This window comes from Thrips palmi, unplaced genomic scaffold (genome assembly GCF_012932325.1).
Source record: "Thrips palmi isolate BJ-2018 unplaced genomic scaffold, TpBJ-2018v1 HiC_scaffold_8, whole genome shotgun sequence".
Lineage (NCBI taxonomy): Eukaryota > Metazoa > Arthropoda > Insecta > Thysanoptera > Thripidae > Thrips > Thrips palmi.
In genome coordinates this window covers 2,656,618-2,672,896 of record NW_023144635.1, presented here as the reverse complement: position 1 = coordinate 2,672,896, position 16,279 = coordinate 2,656,618, and the positions used below count along the sequence as shown (strand labels likewise).

At 47.9% G+C, this 16,279-nt stretch overlaps 4 protein-coding genes across 7 annotated transcripts; 2 read left to right on the top strand and 2 right to left on the bottom strand.

The window, feature by feature from the left end:
* Positions 1-369: 369 nt before the first annotated feature.
* LOC117653944 (nucleobindin-2) lies at positions 370-3,932 on the bottom strand. 4 transcript variants are annotated; one of them, XM_034400001.1, is made up of 9 exons: positions 3,787-3,932; positions 3,374-3,490; positions 3,161-3,271; positions 2,853-3,089; positions 2,607-2,780; positions 2,419-2,521; positions 2,007-2,344; positions 1,496-1,924; positions 370-1,459 (listed from the first exon to the last, which is right to left on the bottom strand). In XM_034400001.1, exons 2-9 carry the CDS (start codon positions 3,485-3,487, stop codon positions 1,196-1,198), a joined length of 1,770 nt encoding a protein of 589 aa, XP_034255892.1. In that variant the 5' UTR covers positions 3,488-3,490; positions 3,787-3,932; the 3' UTR covers positions 370-1,195. The 4 variants fall into 4 exon arrangements, with proteins under 4 accessions (XP_034255892.1, XP_034255889.1, XP_034255890.1 ...); XM_034399998.1 differs by having other exon boundaries at positions 370-1,924; XM_034399999.1 differs by having other exon boundaries at positions 370-1,924; positions 3,696-3,901.
* Positions 3,933-4,065: 133 nt separating this feature from the next.
* LOC117653945 (hexosaminidase D-like) lies at positions 4,066-7,212 on the bottom strand. The gene is made up of 7 exons (XM_034400002.1): positions 6,551-7,212; positions 6,154-6,473; positions 5,876-6,084; positions 5,546-5,799; positions 5,274-5,462; positions 4,952-5,190; positions 4,066-4,873 (listed from the first exon to the last, which is right to left on the bottom strand). Exons 1-7 carry the CDS (start codon positions 6,867-6,869, stop codon positions 4,640-4,642), a joined length of 1,764 nt encoding a protein of 587 aa, XP_034255893.1. The 5' UTR covers positions 6,870-7,212; the 3' UTR covers positions 4,066-4,639.
* A 348-nt stretch (positions 7,213-7,560) lies between these two features.
* On the top strand, positions 7,561-13,440 carry LOC117653947 (N-acetyl-D-glucosamine kinase). The gene is made up of 7 exons (XM_034400005.1): positions 7,561-7,778; positions 11,121-11,205; positions 11,286-11,526; positions 11,964-12,074; positions 12,154-12,277; positions 12,357-12,531; positions 12,759-13,440. The coding sequence occupies exons 1-7, from the start codon at positions 7,747-7,749 to the stop codon at positions 13,053-13,055; spliced, it is 1,065 nt and encodes a 354-aa protein (XP_034255896.1). The 5' UTR covers positions 7,561-7,746; the 3' UTR covers positions 13,056-13,440.
* A 505-nt stretch (positions 13,441-13,945) lies between these two features.
* On the top strand, positions 13,946-16,254 carry LOC117653905 (L-2-hydroxyglutarate dehydrogenase, mitochondrial). The gene is made up of 8 exons (XM_034399914.1): positions 13,946-14,350; positions 14,428-14,612; positions 14,705-14,946; positions 15,041-15,226; positions 15,309-15,470; positions 15,547-15,656; positions 15,740-15,919; positions 16,011-16,254. Exons 1-8 carry the CDS (start codon positions 14,244-14,246, stop codon positions 16,216-16,218), a joined length of 1,380 nt encoding a protein of 459 aa, XP_034255805.1. The 5' UTR covers positions 13,946-14,243; the 3' UTR covers positions 16,219-16,254.
* Positions 16,255-16,279: the final 25 nt, after the last annotated feature.

Genomic DNA, 16,279 nt, shown 5'->3' with positions numbered 1-16,279 from the left:
GCAATACCTTGCAGTAATTTAGCTGTATATTTTTCCCTGAAAGGCTGGATGATTGGATAGGTGAAAATATCTTGTATAGTCCTCCTCCCTCATCAATGAACTCATAAGCTTTTCAAATTAATAGGTTAAAAATTTTAATGTCTAAGTTTTAAATATCTCATACCAATCAAGTCCTAAATCCATTGCCTATTCCTTGTAGACACTTCAGGTAGATATTAAAAATGAGCAGTTATCCAGCTCAGATCATTTTTTATGGTCTTTGTCATGCTGTGAACTGCATTTTCAAGAAAAGTAAAATGTACTTTGTCTCTTGTCATGTTGTGAATTGTCTGTTATTGTTATGTTTGATAAATACATTGCTTTCAGAACTAATTTTGAAAAACACATTTATTTAAGGACAGGAGGCGTAAGAGTAACCAATTCTTGTTTTCTCTTGTCGCAGAACATGGGTCTGCAATATACAGCAGATGTTTGTAACTGTTTTGCCATTTGCTGAATTTTTTTTGGCAAATACACGAAGAGGTTAAATGGATGTAACTAGACAAGAGGTGTTATCTGGATGATGAAAGAAATTGCATTGCAAATCTACATCACTTGAATGAAGTAAGTACATCCAAGCAACTACCTTTTTTTTCTTTATTTGATAAAAATGGAGAATTCAATACTGAATTGGCAAGCTAAATGCATTGTGAACATATACTTGCATTTTAAAATGCAAATGGTAACTTAACAGTCCAAGGCCCAAGTCAGGATTGTGTTGTACAGAAACTGCCTTACACAGGCAAGGCAAACAAATGCTTTCAAATCAGTCTAGAGAGCATTTCCACATATGATGTACAGAATATGGTTTCCACACAAAATGAAAATTTAGACAAGTGTATTGAATTATGCAAAGACAATAGGTTATTTTGACTAATCACAGAAATCACAGAAAGAATGGCAAAACGAAATGCAAACTAGATGTTTTTCTTTTTTTGATATTTTTACAATGAGAACATCTAACATGAACTCATGACGCACTATTTATCTTTACCTCCACAAACAACTTGAGATAATGCATTGCATTAGACTTCATTTTGGATGATGTACCAGCGTTGGAATAAGTGAAGTCACCATAATGGAAACATTGTAGTGCCAACGCTGCAAGTCCAGCTATCACAATTTAGCAATTTGACAAAGAACATGAATTAATAACCTAAACTTGTTTTACTACTTGGCTTGGCTGTGCCTGATTGCTACTAGCTGCTGGTTGTGGTACAGGTGGTTGCTGAGCTTGTTGAGGTTGAGAGTCAACTTGTCCAGAATGATGATGTTGTGGGGCTGCCTGCTGGGAGGCAATATGATTCTCAGCTTGGTTGTGTTGATTGGAAGTTGGTGGCTGGAACTGCTGTGGTTGGCCTTGATATTGTGGTTGTCCCTGGAAATTCTGAGATGGAGCCTGGAATTGTTGAGGATGGGCCTGGAACTGCTGTGGCTGACCTTGTTGAGGATTAGCCTGGAACTGCTGTGGCTGACCTTGTTGAGGATTGGCCTGGAACTGCTGTGGTTGACCTTGTTGAGGATTGGCCTGGAACTGCTGTGGTTGACCTTGCTGAGGATGGGCTTGATACTGCTGAGGAGGAGCCTGGAATTGCTGTGGTTGACCTGGATGGGCTTGTTGATACTGCTGAGGTTGACCTTGAGGATGAGCCTGGAATTGCTGTGGTTGACCTGGATGGGCTTGATACTGCGGAGGCTGACCAGGATGGGCTTGATACTGCTGGGGCTGACCTGGATGGGCTTGATACTGCTGTGGTTGACCAGGATGAGCTTGATACTGCTGTGGTTGACCAGGATGAGCTTGGAACTGTTGCGGGTGCGCATTAAACTGCTGTGGATGACCTTGGAACTGCTGTTGAGGGTTTACTCCATACTGGGGATGCAACTGAAAAAAGAATAAGGATCATAAGTTTTAACTCAACAGAGGAGGGCGAAAATGGGGGGCGAGTGTGGATGAAACTTCTCACCCTTCCATCAGCGATCATTGCTTCAATTTCATGTTGCCTTTGCAATTCAAACTTGTGATACTCTTCAGGGGTGTACACTTGCTGCTGGTCTAATGATTCCCAGCCGGGATCACTGTTAAAGTCCTTCTTTTGAGTTTGTGCATGGAATTCCTCATAACTGATGAGGCCATCTCTGTTTGTGTCAGCTTCCTGGAATACATGTTCCCGCATACGCTCCATTTCCTCCATCCTCTCTCGCATGTCGTCTTCGGGTGCTCCAGCCTGGTACATTTTATCTAACTCTTTCAGGAAAAGAGCTTTAACTTCATCAAAGTCCCACACGCCGTTACCATCAAGATCTAAATTAAAACAAACACATTGTAAAATAAATTTAACTTAGAGAAGCTTTGTACCATAGGAAGACTGAACTCACCATGCAGATGGAAAAAAGTTTTAGGGTCAAAGTCTTGGTTGTCCATATGGTCCTGTTTCTCCCATACTTCCTCTAATTGTGGTTTGCTGATAGGATGATGCAACTGAAAAATGAGAATGGGTGAAGTCATTTGAAAAGCTGTGTTTAAAGTGGTAAAATACAATTTAGTTAGGAGTGAAAATTCATACCGGGGCGTGCTTCTTATGCTTTTCTTCCATGTTGTGCAGCTCTGTCTCAAATTTCTTTTTCTCTTCCTCAGTCATATTTTTTGTCTTTTCATGGTTTTCAAACTCTTTCTGCATCTCATACTCTTTAAATTCTTCCCTCCGCTTCTTATCAGCTTCTGCTAAATCTTTCGTTGTCTATGGAACAAAATAGGATTTTAAAGAAGGCTCTAATAAGACAAGACTGTGAAAATTAGTTCATGTACCAACCTTGGCAATAAGTCTTTTTAAGTCCTCTACTTCAAAAGTATCAGGATTTGCATGATCAACATGTTCTGTGTCAGGGGCACTGTGAATTCCAAGGTGTTCTGTGTCCAAGCCCTGCTCCAGCTCAAATGCCTTTCGAGCATATTTCCGGAGACGCTCCATTTCTGTCCTCTTAACTTCATCAAGACGTGTTCGAACAGCATGGCTTACAAACTCCAATTCATGGGCAATTTTACCAGTCTGAAAAGATTTCTTAAATTAGCATACAATTTCCATTAGCATAAATGACTCATTATTACAACATTAGTTACTCGTATGTCCGTGTCTTCTGCTTTTTGAAGTTTATCCCGGAATTGGGGATCACTTTCCAGAGCTTGAACCACTTCTTTTAAATAGCGATTATACTCAACACTGAAATCATCCTGAATAAACAATGCAAACAGAGATTAAGATATTATAACAATGAAATTTTGAACTACCACAGCACAGAAAGATTGAAAATCACAAACTAAATCATATCTTACATTTTCTTTCTGGTCAATATCGTTAGGACTTTTAGTGGTTTGAGTGACAGGTGGAGCTACAACACCACTTACAATCAATGACACGTATAAACAAAAATAAATTTTTAAATTCATGGCCTGCAACAGTAAAAAGAAAGAGAAAAGCTTAAGAGACGTGTAAAAAAAATAAAACCAAAAAAGCAAATGTATCTTCTACCACTGGACATCATCTGAAACTTGTACAAAACTGGTTGAGTGTGGTAAAAGGGACATAATATCTAAGTGGTCGCTCTTGACGAAAATCATATGGTTACTCGAAAAGATAAACAGGAAATCCACACACCTAACCTTGAGCTATGGTTTCCCAAAATATGAAACCACAGAAAGGTATCAGGCTACCGCAACTGACAACAACAAACAGAATGTGCACTCACTAGGACACGTGTGACAGTGGTATTGAACCACGTAATCTCTCCTGGTTATTCAATATGTTTACAAGTGCATCCTTGTCACTTTCGACGAGATGTGTTGTGTCGTCAGTCGTCGCGTTTCCCTTCCACTTCCCCTCCCTCCCCCTTCCCCCGGTATATTGTAGAAGGCGCTTTTCTATGAGAATTTGTCGGGTGCTGCCAGCGGGTTTTTTGAACCAGAACTTCGGCCTTCCCCAACTCCTCTGTCTGTCAGCTCGGCCCCGTCGTGCAGTAAAGCGAGTATTGAGATGTCCCAATAGGACCATTCGAAATAATCGTCTTTATTCAATTTTTTTTCCAGTATGTGATGCATGAAGAAGACAAAATAATACAAATTACAATAAAATACAACATGATACAACATAAATTAATAATAATTGTAGGACAACGACACTACATTTGAAATGTGAGAAAGTGAAATACCCTACATATAAGTTGCAATAAAAAACCACACATACTTTAACATATTTCAGTCTCATAATAATGTACTGTTTACCGCAGTGAAACAGTAGTAAAAGATGTGAGAAATTAAGTAGAAACATGCAATCTATTTTTTTAGAAACATAATGAATGATATCTACAAATACAAATAAAAAAGAAATTCAAAACAGCAAAAATCCAAACATGTATTGAATTTCAAGAGGAAAAAAAGCATTATTTACAACTAACTTAACCATCAATTTGGCATTAAAAAAGAGATTTTAAGTTTCTACAAAGGTACAAATTTGTTTGTGCTTAACAACTTCTCTTTGTCATCACAGACACATTTTAGAAAGTGATTTGTATAATCAAAGGCACGACCACCGCAAGTTTCACTTTATCGATTTCTATAAAAGTTAAATGGCCGCCTAGGCCAATCCATTCTCTGAAGTAATTTTTCTCTAGCCATCCATTGATTTACAAGTCGTTTTTCATATGGACGAATATAAGCCTCGATCCACTCTTCTATTGTGTACTGGTCATAGACTTCTAAAGCAGCATTTCTAAATTCTGTTTTCAAATTCATGAGTTCCATCTTGAAGCGGTCTATTTCAGAAGTAGCTGCCTCTACCTGAAAAGGAAGCTTCCATAACTTCTGCTGGTTCAATTTTTAAAAAATGAATATAGAATAAGGGACACTTTATTTTACCTGATGAGGATTAGAAACATTCCACTTGATGTTTTGGTCACTCATCCATGCACGAGCAACAGGGTTGTTAATCCCAGTTATGGGATTCTCAAGTTCCCTTTGTATGAGGAAAAAACGTTGAACTAAAATGAAGACCGGAGCTCCGGGGAATACACACGTTGTTCCACCAATGTGTGGAGGAAATGAGACGTCACACCGAAGCAGGTCGAGTAGTTTTGATGGAGCATCAACTGGATAGGCTTGACACAAAGGAGCAACCCATGAGTACAGTATTTAAATCTTGCAAAAAAAGAGGTGATGAGTAAAATAATCTCAAACATACTATGCTTGTAGTTTTGAATGTAGTAGAGATTGAGTATGAGAGAAGGAATACCAACAGGGAATAATTCACACAACACTGAAAAATGGTCATATCGTTGCCACCCTGTCATCATGATGCCTCTGAAATTAACTTGATGCTTGAATTGTTCCACAATGGCCATCCATGACATGTGGTTTTCCAAGTGGTATGCTGGAAATAAATACAGAGAACAACAAAGTGTTATGACCAGAGTTACTTCAGTGTGGTGGTTTCTCTGTAGGTACTGTACGTACTAAAATTAGTGAGAAGTTGGTCAGGTCCAGTGGCTCCCTTGAAAGCAGAGGCAATCCAGATGTTTTTGAAATTGTGAGAATACATACTCCAAATATCTGAATTAATATGCATTAGTATGTTTGGATGATAGTTCCATACAACAGGTTCCACCCATTGAGATATACCGGACTCAAACAGCTCAGTATACGAAAGAGAACGAAACATGTCTTCCCAAACAAGGGGCATTACATGTGAGTGTTTTGTGCGAATATATCTAAAAGTGGAGCAAAATTGAATGGGGTTACTTATAAGATTTTTATAAGAACATGACCTAAAGGGATTAAACTTACTTGGCAACACTTTTCACATGATTTATAAATAGTTGACCTCTGTTCCAAGTTTCTTGTTTCATTTTATCCATACAACGAACACATTTCCCCAGCTCATATACTTCATCAGACCCGATGTGAAGATATTTTAAATTAGGATGCCAATGCACAATTTGATCAATCATTGCATGTAATACCTTCATAGTCCTGTTATGTGTTGGGCATAGTGACTGAAAACAATTAATGATTGTTAAGACATTGATAAATCTGGTGAATTCCATTTAAAAATTAAAACTTACCCCAACATTAGAAAAAACCTCTCTCATATCAATATTTTGCTTTAGTTTCAGAAAGAATTCTAGATGTCCGAATGTTTGAATGAGAGGGATAACTTCTATCTGGTTTTCTTTAGCCAAACTTAATATCCGTTTGATATCCGGAATTGAATAGGCATTGTAAGCAGAAACATTCTCAAAATAAGGACCAGAATACGGAAACATGTCTTCATATTCCATCAGAATTCCATTAGCTCCATGCAATTTCAAGAAGGGAAATAAGTCTTCAAAATAAGACACTCGGGGGGGTGCACCCTTAAGATCCAGATGAACCACCCGATATTCTGGAAGAAAAAGAAACACCATTGTAATTTAAACTCCAAACATGAGTAATGTAATCGTTTTGTGAGAAAAATCATACGCAATGTGTGTTCTGAATCGCGCCAAGTTTGCACGGCAGGAGTATCTTTCTTCATATTAATCCCAGCCAGAAGTTGTTCCTCCTTCTGGCGCTGTTTTAGGAGGTGTGCTTGACTCTGAGTCATGTACTCATTTTCTTCTGAGGCTACAGCATTCATATTTGCTTTCGCATTTTTAAGAGCCTTGGATTTAACAGAGTTGAATTTTGAATGGGTATTGTTTCCATCCGACATACCATAAATGAGAAGCATAATGATAACAAGAGTAACAGAGGCAAAAATGTACTTGGAGCTAAGTCTATTCAAACTTATAATTTTCATGTTGACTCAACAACAAAGCTCAAGTTACTGAATTAAAACAAAACTCTGCAGATCTAATAGAGAAAGTGGTGACTTCTTAATCTACAGATTTGTCACAGTTTATCTTCTTTCACTGCCAAAGTAGATGCAATGCAGACAAGCCGAGCTAAGCCCAGCAGACGACCGTTCATCGAATGAATGGGTTAGAATTTGCCTCAGCCGCTATTTGCGCCTCCATGACCACACCGTGAAGCCCCCATCCGGACAGCAGGCAAATTCTCCGTCCGACGCTTCACAACGTGAGGATCAAACTCCTCCCGGAACTATCACCACTGTTTTCAGTTCAAAATCCAAGCAGAAGACGGATCGAAGATTGACTCATCCGAATCAAAACACAATCGCCAGGCACGTTTCCAAAACATCTAGCAGACTACGGCCACACGCGCGGTGCAAACATGACGGACGTAACATTTCCTCCTCAGTAGCTGCTCTCTCGTCGGTAGTGGAGCGGCTCTGGGCAGAATCTGGCGGCTGCAGCGATTTGGCGACCTGGCTGCATCGAAGCTGCACTGCCATCCGCCCTTTGGCGCGCGAATCCACGCCGTCCAGCCTGCTTCCAGCCTCGGTCCGGCGGGGAAGTACAACCGCGGCGCGCGCGGCTGGTGGCAGCACTGCCACGCCACTCCGGGCCACTCCGCCTGACAGCCACAGGACGAGCCGACGGCACCCGACGGGCTGAGGGGCCGACATGCACAAGTGTCAAAACAACAGCTGTTTGATAGTGGCGATAATTCAGTCCTCGGCCCAAGGCGAAGGCAGAGCCAGTCTCCGTCGCGAGCCGGGACAGTGAGGTGCGCGAGGAAGAGCGGGAAGCGCGCGGCAGGGACACAGCGTGACCATGGCAGAGATGATTTTCGGCGGCATAGAAGGGTGAGTACGGCACTGGCACGCCTCTAGCCGCGCCGCCGCGCCGCGCCAAGTGAAAGCAGACGCCCGGTCCGCGCCACGCTGCGCCACGCAGCGCGCGCCGCGACCGTCTCCGACCGGTGTCCGGTGTCCACGCACATTTTCGAAGCCCCCGCGCCGCGCCGTTCAAATTGCGACGCGTTTCGCGCCTGCGAGGTTATGCAGATTGGGCGGCAGGTGTTTCGCGGAGGAAGACCCGGAGAAAGACTTGTCAGTTGATTAAAGGGGTTCAAACAAAAGCTCCCTTTTGCGGGTGCTGTTCGGTAGGTCAGGATCGCGGGACGATTCAGTTTCATTCAGCAACTTCAGGAACCTTGTGTGTGTATGACATGTGGGCGAAGTCATTGAATGTATGCACACTTTCTAAATAGCGAGTTTCCAGAAAGCCCAAAGTCTGGAAAGCATTTTGTTTCGCAAGCTTCTGCGCCGGACTTGTGCCTCGTGCGCTTGGCCGCCTCCTCCAGCGCCGCGTCCGGTGGAAGTTTGATCGGCGAGGCCCGGCCATTCCAGCCATTCCACGCGGCCTCACATTCCGCCCGTATTGTTTCCGCCGCAGACCGATTTCTAAATGCCAGTTGGGCTGGGCCGCGTCCCTCGCAGTCCCTCGCAATCCCTCGCCCCTCACGTCGCTACCCGTTTTATGGGCGGCCAGCGCGTGCGGGTCGTCTGGCCGTCCACTCGCAATAACGTTCGTGCTAAATGCCCACGCATGCATACCAATACCGATGAAATCTCGCGAGGCGCGGATCAGGGTTCTCTGGAGAGGGGCTAGCGTAGCGTGTGTTGCCTGCATGCTGTTTGCCTACCTTCCAGGCGGCCTTCCCAGTTCCCAAGGGGGGAGTGGTTACCCCCCACCCCCTGGATCCGCACCTGGACCTGGACTCCATTGGCTGCACAGTTCCAGGCCGTCTGGCACAGTTCTAAAGAAAAAGATAACGTGTTCGCTTAACGATGAGCCACAGCGTCCGACGCTTCAGACTGTCTGCAGACTTTCCTTTTTGAGGGCGCGTTCCGCGGCCCTATCGCACGAGGACTGCGCTTGTACAACTGTCTCGTCGCGAAGTCGTAAAAATGACTGTACAGGTTGCGACGACTAACTCTTTAAACCGGTGGGTCTGTACACGCACGCAGCGTGGGAAAGGAACTTCCCTGTGAACTGTGTGTCTTCTCCACCATGCAAATCACCCTGCCCCGGTGAGATGACAGTTTTCTTACTTTCTTTTCTGTGGGTTTTGTTTTCAGATTTTATTCTTTTTACAAAAGCGAAAAATGAGTTGGGCGGGTGGGCTGCACGACGGGCCGCGTGTTCCTGGCGAAAGGCGATTTGAACCCTGTTTTCGCGACCGCCAAAGTTGGAGCCATCAATCTCGCGCGACTTTGGCGCGTCGCGTTTTGCCCCCACCGCCCCCACTTATCGAATGAGGAGCGAACTTGTCTTGGCGCCGAATCGCTCTGCGCCGCTCTGCGCGATGAGGGGGCAGAGTGACACTGTCTCCGCCAAGTGCTCTCCGTCTGCACCCGTCTCGCGTTCAACCCATTGACGGCACGGAGTGCCATGGCATGACATGGCCGTCGACGAGACACGCGCGTCACATCTTGAGAGGCCCGCTGCCGCCCGCTGCACCGCGCGGTCCATGGACGCGTCCCACCCCATGGCGGCACATGCCCAGTGCCACTTCATGGCGGCCGCGCGGGGTTGCCTCGGCAGGCACGAATCCAGGGGGCGTCGCCACCCCTTTCCCGAAGGCGCCTGGAAGGCAGGCAACAAGTCGCACTGTGGCCCCGTGGGTATGCAACTTTTGCGACACCGCCCTCCCCTGAAGCCTGAAGCCGTTTCTAGATCCGCCCTCCTGCCTGCCTGGGTGGCGCGGGGCCCCATCCATGGTTGCCCATGCTGACAAATTTCCTACCCAGCCGGTACGAACACTTGGCGCGTTTCCGGCCCCAGGCCGCCTTGACGAAGGTGTCGATCTGCATGTCATTACCGGGACGGGGGCCCTGCGCCGCTCGCCCGCCACTTTCGTCGCGTTTCTTTACGACCTTGTATTCCCTGACCGTAAGTAGAGAGAGAAAAAAAATTAGCCGCCATTTGGTTGGCAGGACCGTTGCCAACACGCTTCCACTTGAAAGGCACGTGGAGTCGCGGCTCTGCGTGCTGCCCCGGTGCTGCGCCGCCAGTGAGTGAGAGTGAGCGAGAGCGACAGAGAGGGCCGCCAGATACGCGACTCGAGCTGTCTCAAGTGGGCGCCAAACCTTATCGAGCCCTCACCTTGGCATTGCGTCCGTGCTATGCCGTGCTACCGGTCTAGGATGCGGAGCGATGCGCAGCGATGCGGCCGAGAAGGACAAGGGGGACCATCGCCCTCGGCCGCCCTCGGCCGCCCTCGGCAACACGCGCGCGCCGTGCCGCCGTGTCGCCGAGGCGCCGCGCTCTCCTGCAGACTGATTCCGAGCACTTGCTCTCGTCGCTCTGTCTCTCTCGCACTCGTGGAGCGTCCCGTAAGGCCCGTGAGGACGCTCCATGAGTGCGAGAGAGACAGCGATGATGAAAGCAACCTACCAGCACTCGTCTTCGTCGTCCTCACCTTTCGCCGTTCGACTTTCGTCCTCGTCTCGCCACCCCCTTCGCCCTATTGCCCGTTCTCGTCTATTCGTCCTCGGCTGCGGCTTAAATCGGCGCTTCGCTGTGCTTCGCCCACCCTGCTCCGCTGCCTTGTTGTTATTTTGGCGCGGATGGCAAATGTATGCGCGCGGCCAGCAAGGCCGGCAAGGCCGCAGGCATCGACACATCGACAGCCGTTGACCCTGCCGGCCCTGCAGGCCCTGCTGCATATCTTATCACTCGCCACTGTCACGGGCACGGTGTGCCGCCCGCCCAAGCGCCGCCCGAGCCCCGCCAGGAACCAATCTGCATCGCGGACCGCCCGATCCGCCAAATGCCAAATTCGGCCGCCCGGGTCCGGCTGCACCCACTGGAATGGCACAGGCCGATGCACTGTGGAAAGGTGGGAGAGGAGAGGAAGTGGCGCGGAAGTGTCCCTGCCCCTGGTTGAGCCCGTTTCTATTTTCGGCCCCCGCGCCTCCAATCCAGTAGAACTGATTCCGACAGTCGTTTTCGTCGCTGTCGCTCTACACGGAATGGCGCATGGGTGCGAGAGAGACAGCGAAGGAAACTACTTTCGGAATCAGTCTGCAGCCGGGCTGGGACTAGGACTAGGGTCCTGGACCGGTTGGCCTGGGTCCCGGCGGGTCCCGGGTTGCGTCGCCCATCCAGAGAGTGTAAAGTTGTTCCTGTCTCTGTTGCAGCGGCGCCACCCACTCCACGGTGGCCCTGTTCGACTCGAAGGGCACCCGGCTGGTGGAGCTGAGCGGGCCCAACACGAACCACTGGGTGAGTCCCGGAAGTTGCTCCCAAGTCTTTGTAGTGTGAGGCTTGGGACTTGTGCTGACTGCGTGGTGTGACCGTTGCAGGCCATCGGGATGGAGGAGTGCCAGCGGCGCATCGCGGCCATGGTGAACGACGCCAAGGCCCAGGTGGGGGTGCCGGCGAGCCAGCCCCTGGCCGCGCTGGGGCTCAGCCTGAGCGGCTGCGAGCAGGAGGAGTCGAACCGCCTGCTGCAGGAGGGGCTGGAGCAGCGCTACCCGACGCTCAGCAGCAGCTACGTGGTGTGCAGCGACACGCTGGGCGCCATCGCGTCGGCCAGCGAGGGAGGTGAGGGGAAGCTGAGCACCCTTCCTTGCAGTGGACCGTCCCCGCCCTGCCGCCCCTTCGAGCCAGACGACGCCGTCTAGACTGATTCTGGGAGTCGCTTTCGACGCCTTCTCTCTCTCGCACCCATGCGGGGCGCGCCTTCAGTGCGAAAGACACGGAGCGACGCAAACGACTCTCGGAATGGGTCTGCTTCTGGGATTGCTTGGATTGCTCAACCCGGGAGCCTGAAGCCAGACGAGGCCCGGCCGGAGTGAGCGGCCCCCCGCGGCCTGCGGCGTAGGCAACGCGCGCGCATGGCGGTCGTGCGGGACTGCCTCGCCCCGCCGTGCCACGCCGTGCCACGCCACTCTGCTGCGGGCGGGTCGGTGACCCGCAAGTCGCACTGACCCCATCAATACCCTCCACACTGAAAGGAGTGCTTTTCTTTTCGTTTTCAGGCGGCATTGTCATCATTTCGGGCACCGGGTCCAACGCGCTGCTGCTGAACCCCGACGGCACGGAGGCGCGCTGCGGCGGCTGGGGCCACATGGTCGGCGACGAGGGCAGCGGTAAGGGGGAGGGGGAAGGGGATGGGACTTTGGCATGTGGACCGTGGTTGGCGGGAATCTTATTCGACGCGTTTTGCAGCCTTCTGGATTTCACACAAGGCTGTGTGCGGCATCTACCACGAGCAGGACAACTTCACCAAGTTCCCCTATCCCTCAGACACGCTGTTCTCTCTAGTCAAGGCGCACTTCGGCGTGGAAGACAGGTAAGACCTTCTGCCTCGCTCGCGCCTCCAAGGCGCTCTGAGTTGTCGACGACGGCTCACTCCGTGCTTCTGGCGGCAGGTTCGCGCTGCTCGGCCACGTGTACGACAAGTTCTCCAAGTCGCACTTCGCGGGGCTGTGCAAGCGGATAGCGGACGCCGCGCGGGCGGGCGACAAGCTGTGCCAGTGGCTGTTCAGCGAGGCGGGCAAGGTGCTGGCGGAGTACATCCAGGCCCTGGTACCCTCCATCCACGCGGTAAGCGCAGTCTGCAATCTCAGGGCTCCATCAAGTCTGGAAAACCTGGAAGGTCGAAAAAAATAATCTTAGGCTTGGAAAATTTAAAAAAAGTCTCAAACATTTTTATTTTGACAACTTTTAGAAATTTAAACAAATTTTAAAGTTTTCCTTGAGAACATGATCAGGAAAGTTGAAATTTTTGACGACTCAAACTCATTCCCTTCTGGGCGTTGCCGGCGTTGCAGAGTCTGCTGCGCGCGCCCGGCGGCGTGCCCGTGGTGTGCGTGGGCTCCGTGTGGAAGAGCTGGGACCTACTGCACGACGCCTTCGTGGCCCAGCTGCGGCACGGCCAGGGCCGCGGCAACCAGAAGGGCCTCGCCGTGCCCGACCTCTCGCTGCTGTCCCTCACCAACAGCGGGGCCATCGGCGCCACCATGCTGGGCGCCAAGAACCTCAAGTTCCCCCTGCCCTGCGACTACAGCGCCAACTACAACGTGTTCTACCAGTACAAGCGCGGCTCCACCACCAACGGCACCACGTGAAGGCTCAAAACGTGCCCCAAGGAGGACTGTTCAACGCTATTACTCGCAATCAAACAATACAGACAGACACACAAGACGTGGTAGACTTGTGTTGCTCAATAATATTCCACTGGCAGCGGCCCCAGGGTTGCCCGGCCTCTCGTGTCGCGCTAATAAGTTTTAGGGAGTGATGCCATGGTGTCTGGCCAACAGACTTTAAATAAACAAGTAGACTGATAAGAGTATAACACAAAGGGTTAGCCCAACATGTTACTCGTATTTGTTTCGCGATCAAATCGTATTCTATTTTCTGTCAATTCATCCATTGTATTTTGTGCACAGACAACAACACTAATGATAAGATTCGGTATGTGATAAGTAAATAAAATCATGCTTCCATTTTGAATCGACTTGTCTTTATCCAAAGACCTATCAACGAGCCGACCAAAAGTGGTCCCGTTTAGCCGCCAGACGGTGGCGTATGGTTTCGGCGGTCTGTCTCTCTCGCGCTCCTACGGGACGCACCATGAGTGCAAGCGAGACAGAGCGACTAAACCATCCTTTGGAATCAGGCAGCTGTGCACGGCGGTTGACAGTCGGAGGCCTGTCTGTAGCGCCTGTCACGTAGGCCACCAACTCGAACCGCAGCACACGCGTGTGGAGACGGTGGCCTACCTTGCCCCTGCGAAGGCACGGCGCAAGATAGGCCACCGTCTCCACACGCGTGTGCTGCGGGACGAGGGAGATGCCTACCTGACAGGCGCCGCATTCAACACGATGTGCAGATTTACAGACCACTCCCAGAAAATTTGAAAAGCCCGCCAGGAGAGAGAGGGAGTGGGGAGTTGCCGTCCTGACCAATCAGAAGCCCCCGCCCGCCGGGTATCTCAACTTCTTCTTTATTGTCTTCTTCTTGCGCAGTCGTCTATACTCCACGACCTCTCACCAGCAGACGACGTGAGACTCGTAGGACGCGGCACACCCGTATTTGCATTAATGTGACAAGCGTCAATGTGAATCAGTAATTAAAATATTTTTTTGCTTTTTTAAAATTGAGGAAGGTTACTTACAGCTGTCATCTGTTCTCTGCTCATTGGCAGTGACTTCTCGGCCGTAAACTCCCGTTATCGCTCCCTGTCGTCTTGTTTGTTTTGGTTTAGTGGTGTTGGATTCAGGTTATGTAATAGCTTCAATATCATTTAACTAACAATGGCAGTCTTTAGTAGCCTAAGAATTGGAAGCTATGCATCTGGAAGGTTTTTGAAAAAGCATCATCTTTCAGTTTCTCCATTTACAACAAATGGAAAATGGAACAGGTGAGTACCTGCTTAACTCTGAAATGGAATTACTATACCCTTTCATAATACAGTTCTTCTGAATAAATTTTTAACAGGGGGCTAACGACTGATGCGTCAGGAGGTTCCTTTGATCTTGTTGTGGTTGGAGGAGGAATAGTGGGAGTAGCCTCTGCGAGAGAACTCCTTTGCAGGCATCCAACTCTCAAGGTGGCTGTTGTTGAGAAGGAGAACCGCTTAGCAGCTCATCAAACAGGACACAACAGCGGAGTCATTCATGCTGGTACGTTTTGATATTTTTTCCAAAAATGATAAGCATATAACGAGTTTGGAATGTATAATAACAATGTTCTATAATAATAACACATCCCGAAGGCATATACTACAAGCCTGGAACACTGAAGGCAAAACTGTGTGTAGAAGGACTCCGCTTGACCTATGAGTTTTGTGATAAACATAATGTACCGTACAAAAAAGTTGGAAAGCTTATTGTTGCTAAAGACAAATCAGAGGAAGCCCGCTTAATGGATCTATGGGATCGTGGACAACGTAACAATGTCCCAGATCTCCGTATGATAGATTCAGCAGCCATAAAAGAATATGAACCATTTTGCCAAGTAGGTTTCAATAACTCTGTACCATTAAAATAGCTCTGGGTTCCAAAATTGTGTCACTAAAATTCACGTAATTGCTCAAACTCTCTTTTTTTAGGGATGGAAAGCTCTTCATTCTCCTCACACTGGAATTGTAGATTGGGCATTAGTGACAGAGTACTATGCAAAAGATTTTCAAAATAGAGGAGGAAAAATATTCCTAAATTTCAATGTAACAGGATTCAGTGAAGCAACAGATACCCAAGGTGGGGAATTCCCAATCAGAGTGACTGAGCCACAAAGGGTAATTATTTTTCTTTCACTGCTTTTGATAGTACCTCTACATATGTCATGTCCATGCATATCACCTGTTTCTGTGATTTCAGCATCTTAATGCTCGCTACATTTTAACCTGTGGCGGACTTCATTCAGACAGGCTAGCAAAGCTATCTGGATGCAACCCTGTGCCACAGATTATTCCTTTCAGGGGAGAATATTTGTTGTTAAGTAAAGAAAAACAACATATGGTGAAAGGAAACATTTATCCAGTAGGCAAATTTTAAAGAAATAATCCTTAGATTTTGACAGAAACGAACAATATGAACTAAACCTTGATATTTTTAGGTTCCAGATCCACGGTTTCCATTCCTTGGAGTACATTTTACACCTCGGATGGACGGGAGCATTTGGTTAGGACCAAATGCTGTTTTGGCTTTCCAAAGAGAGGGATACAGGTTTAGTACAAACTTTTCCTAGTTTTTGTTAAATTATTAAAACAAATTCAGTTAAAATAAAATTTTGATTCGTTGGATTTCAGGTGGGGAGATGTGAACATCAAGGAATTGGTGGAGGTTCTGAAATTTCCTGGCTTCAGAAATGCAGCAGCCAAACACATATCATTTGGCTGTTCGGAAATGCTTCGTTCTGTCTTCATAAATTTGCAGTTGAAAGAACTCCAGCGTTTTATTCCTAGCATTGAAGCAGCGGATATTTCTAGGTAATCTTTTTCCTTTTACAGGTTTGCCTTATCACTAGCATTTTATTTAGAGAGCTGTTATGAAATGTCTTTCATTTATTCTCGATTTTAGGGGCCCGTCTGGTGTCCGAGCTCAGGCCATGGATCTGTCTGGGGAGCTGGTCGACGACTTCGTCTTCGATTCAGCGCCAGCAAGCAAAGACAGCAAACTGGGGCCGAGAATCCTACACTGCAGGAACGCGCCGTCACCTGGGGCCACATCCTCCCTGGCCATCGCCAAAATGATTGTCGATAAACTTGACACTGATTTCAAGCTGTGATAACTTTGCAATAAAGTAAATATGAAAATAATGAGACGCTGCTCGCGGTTTCTCGGCCCAC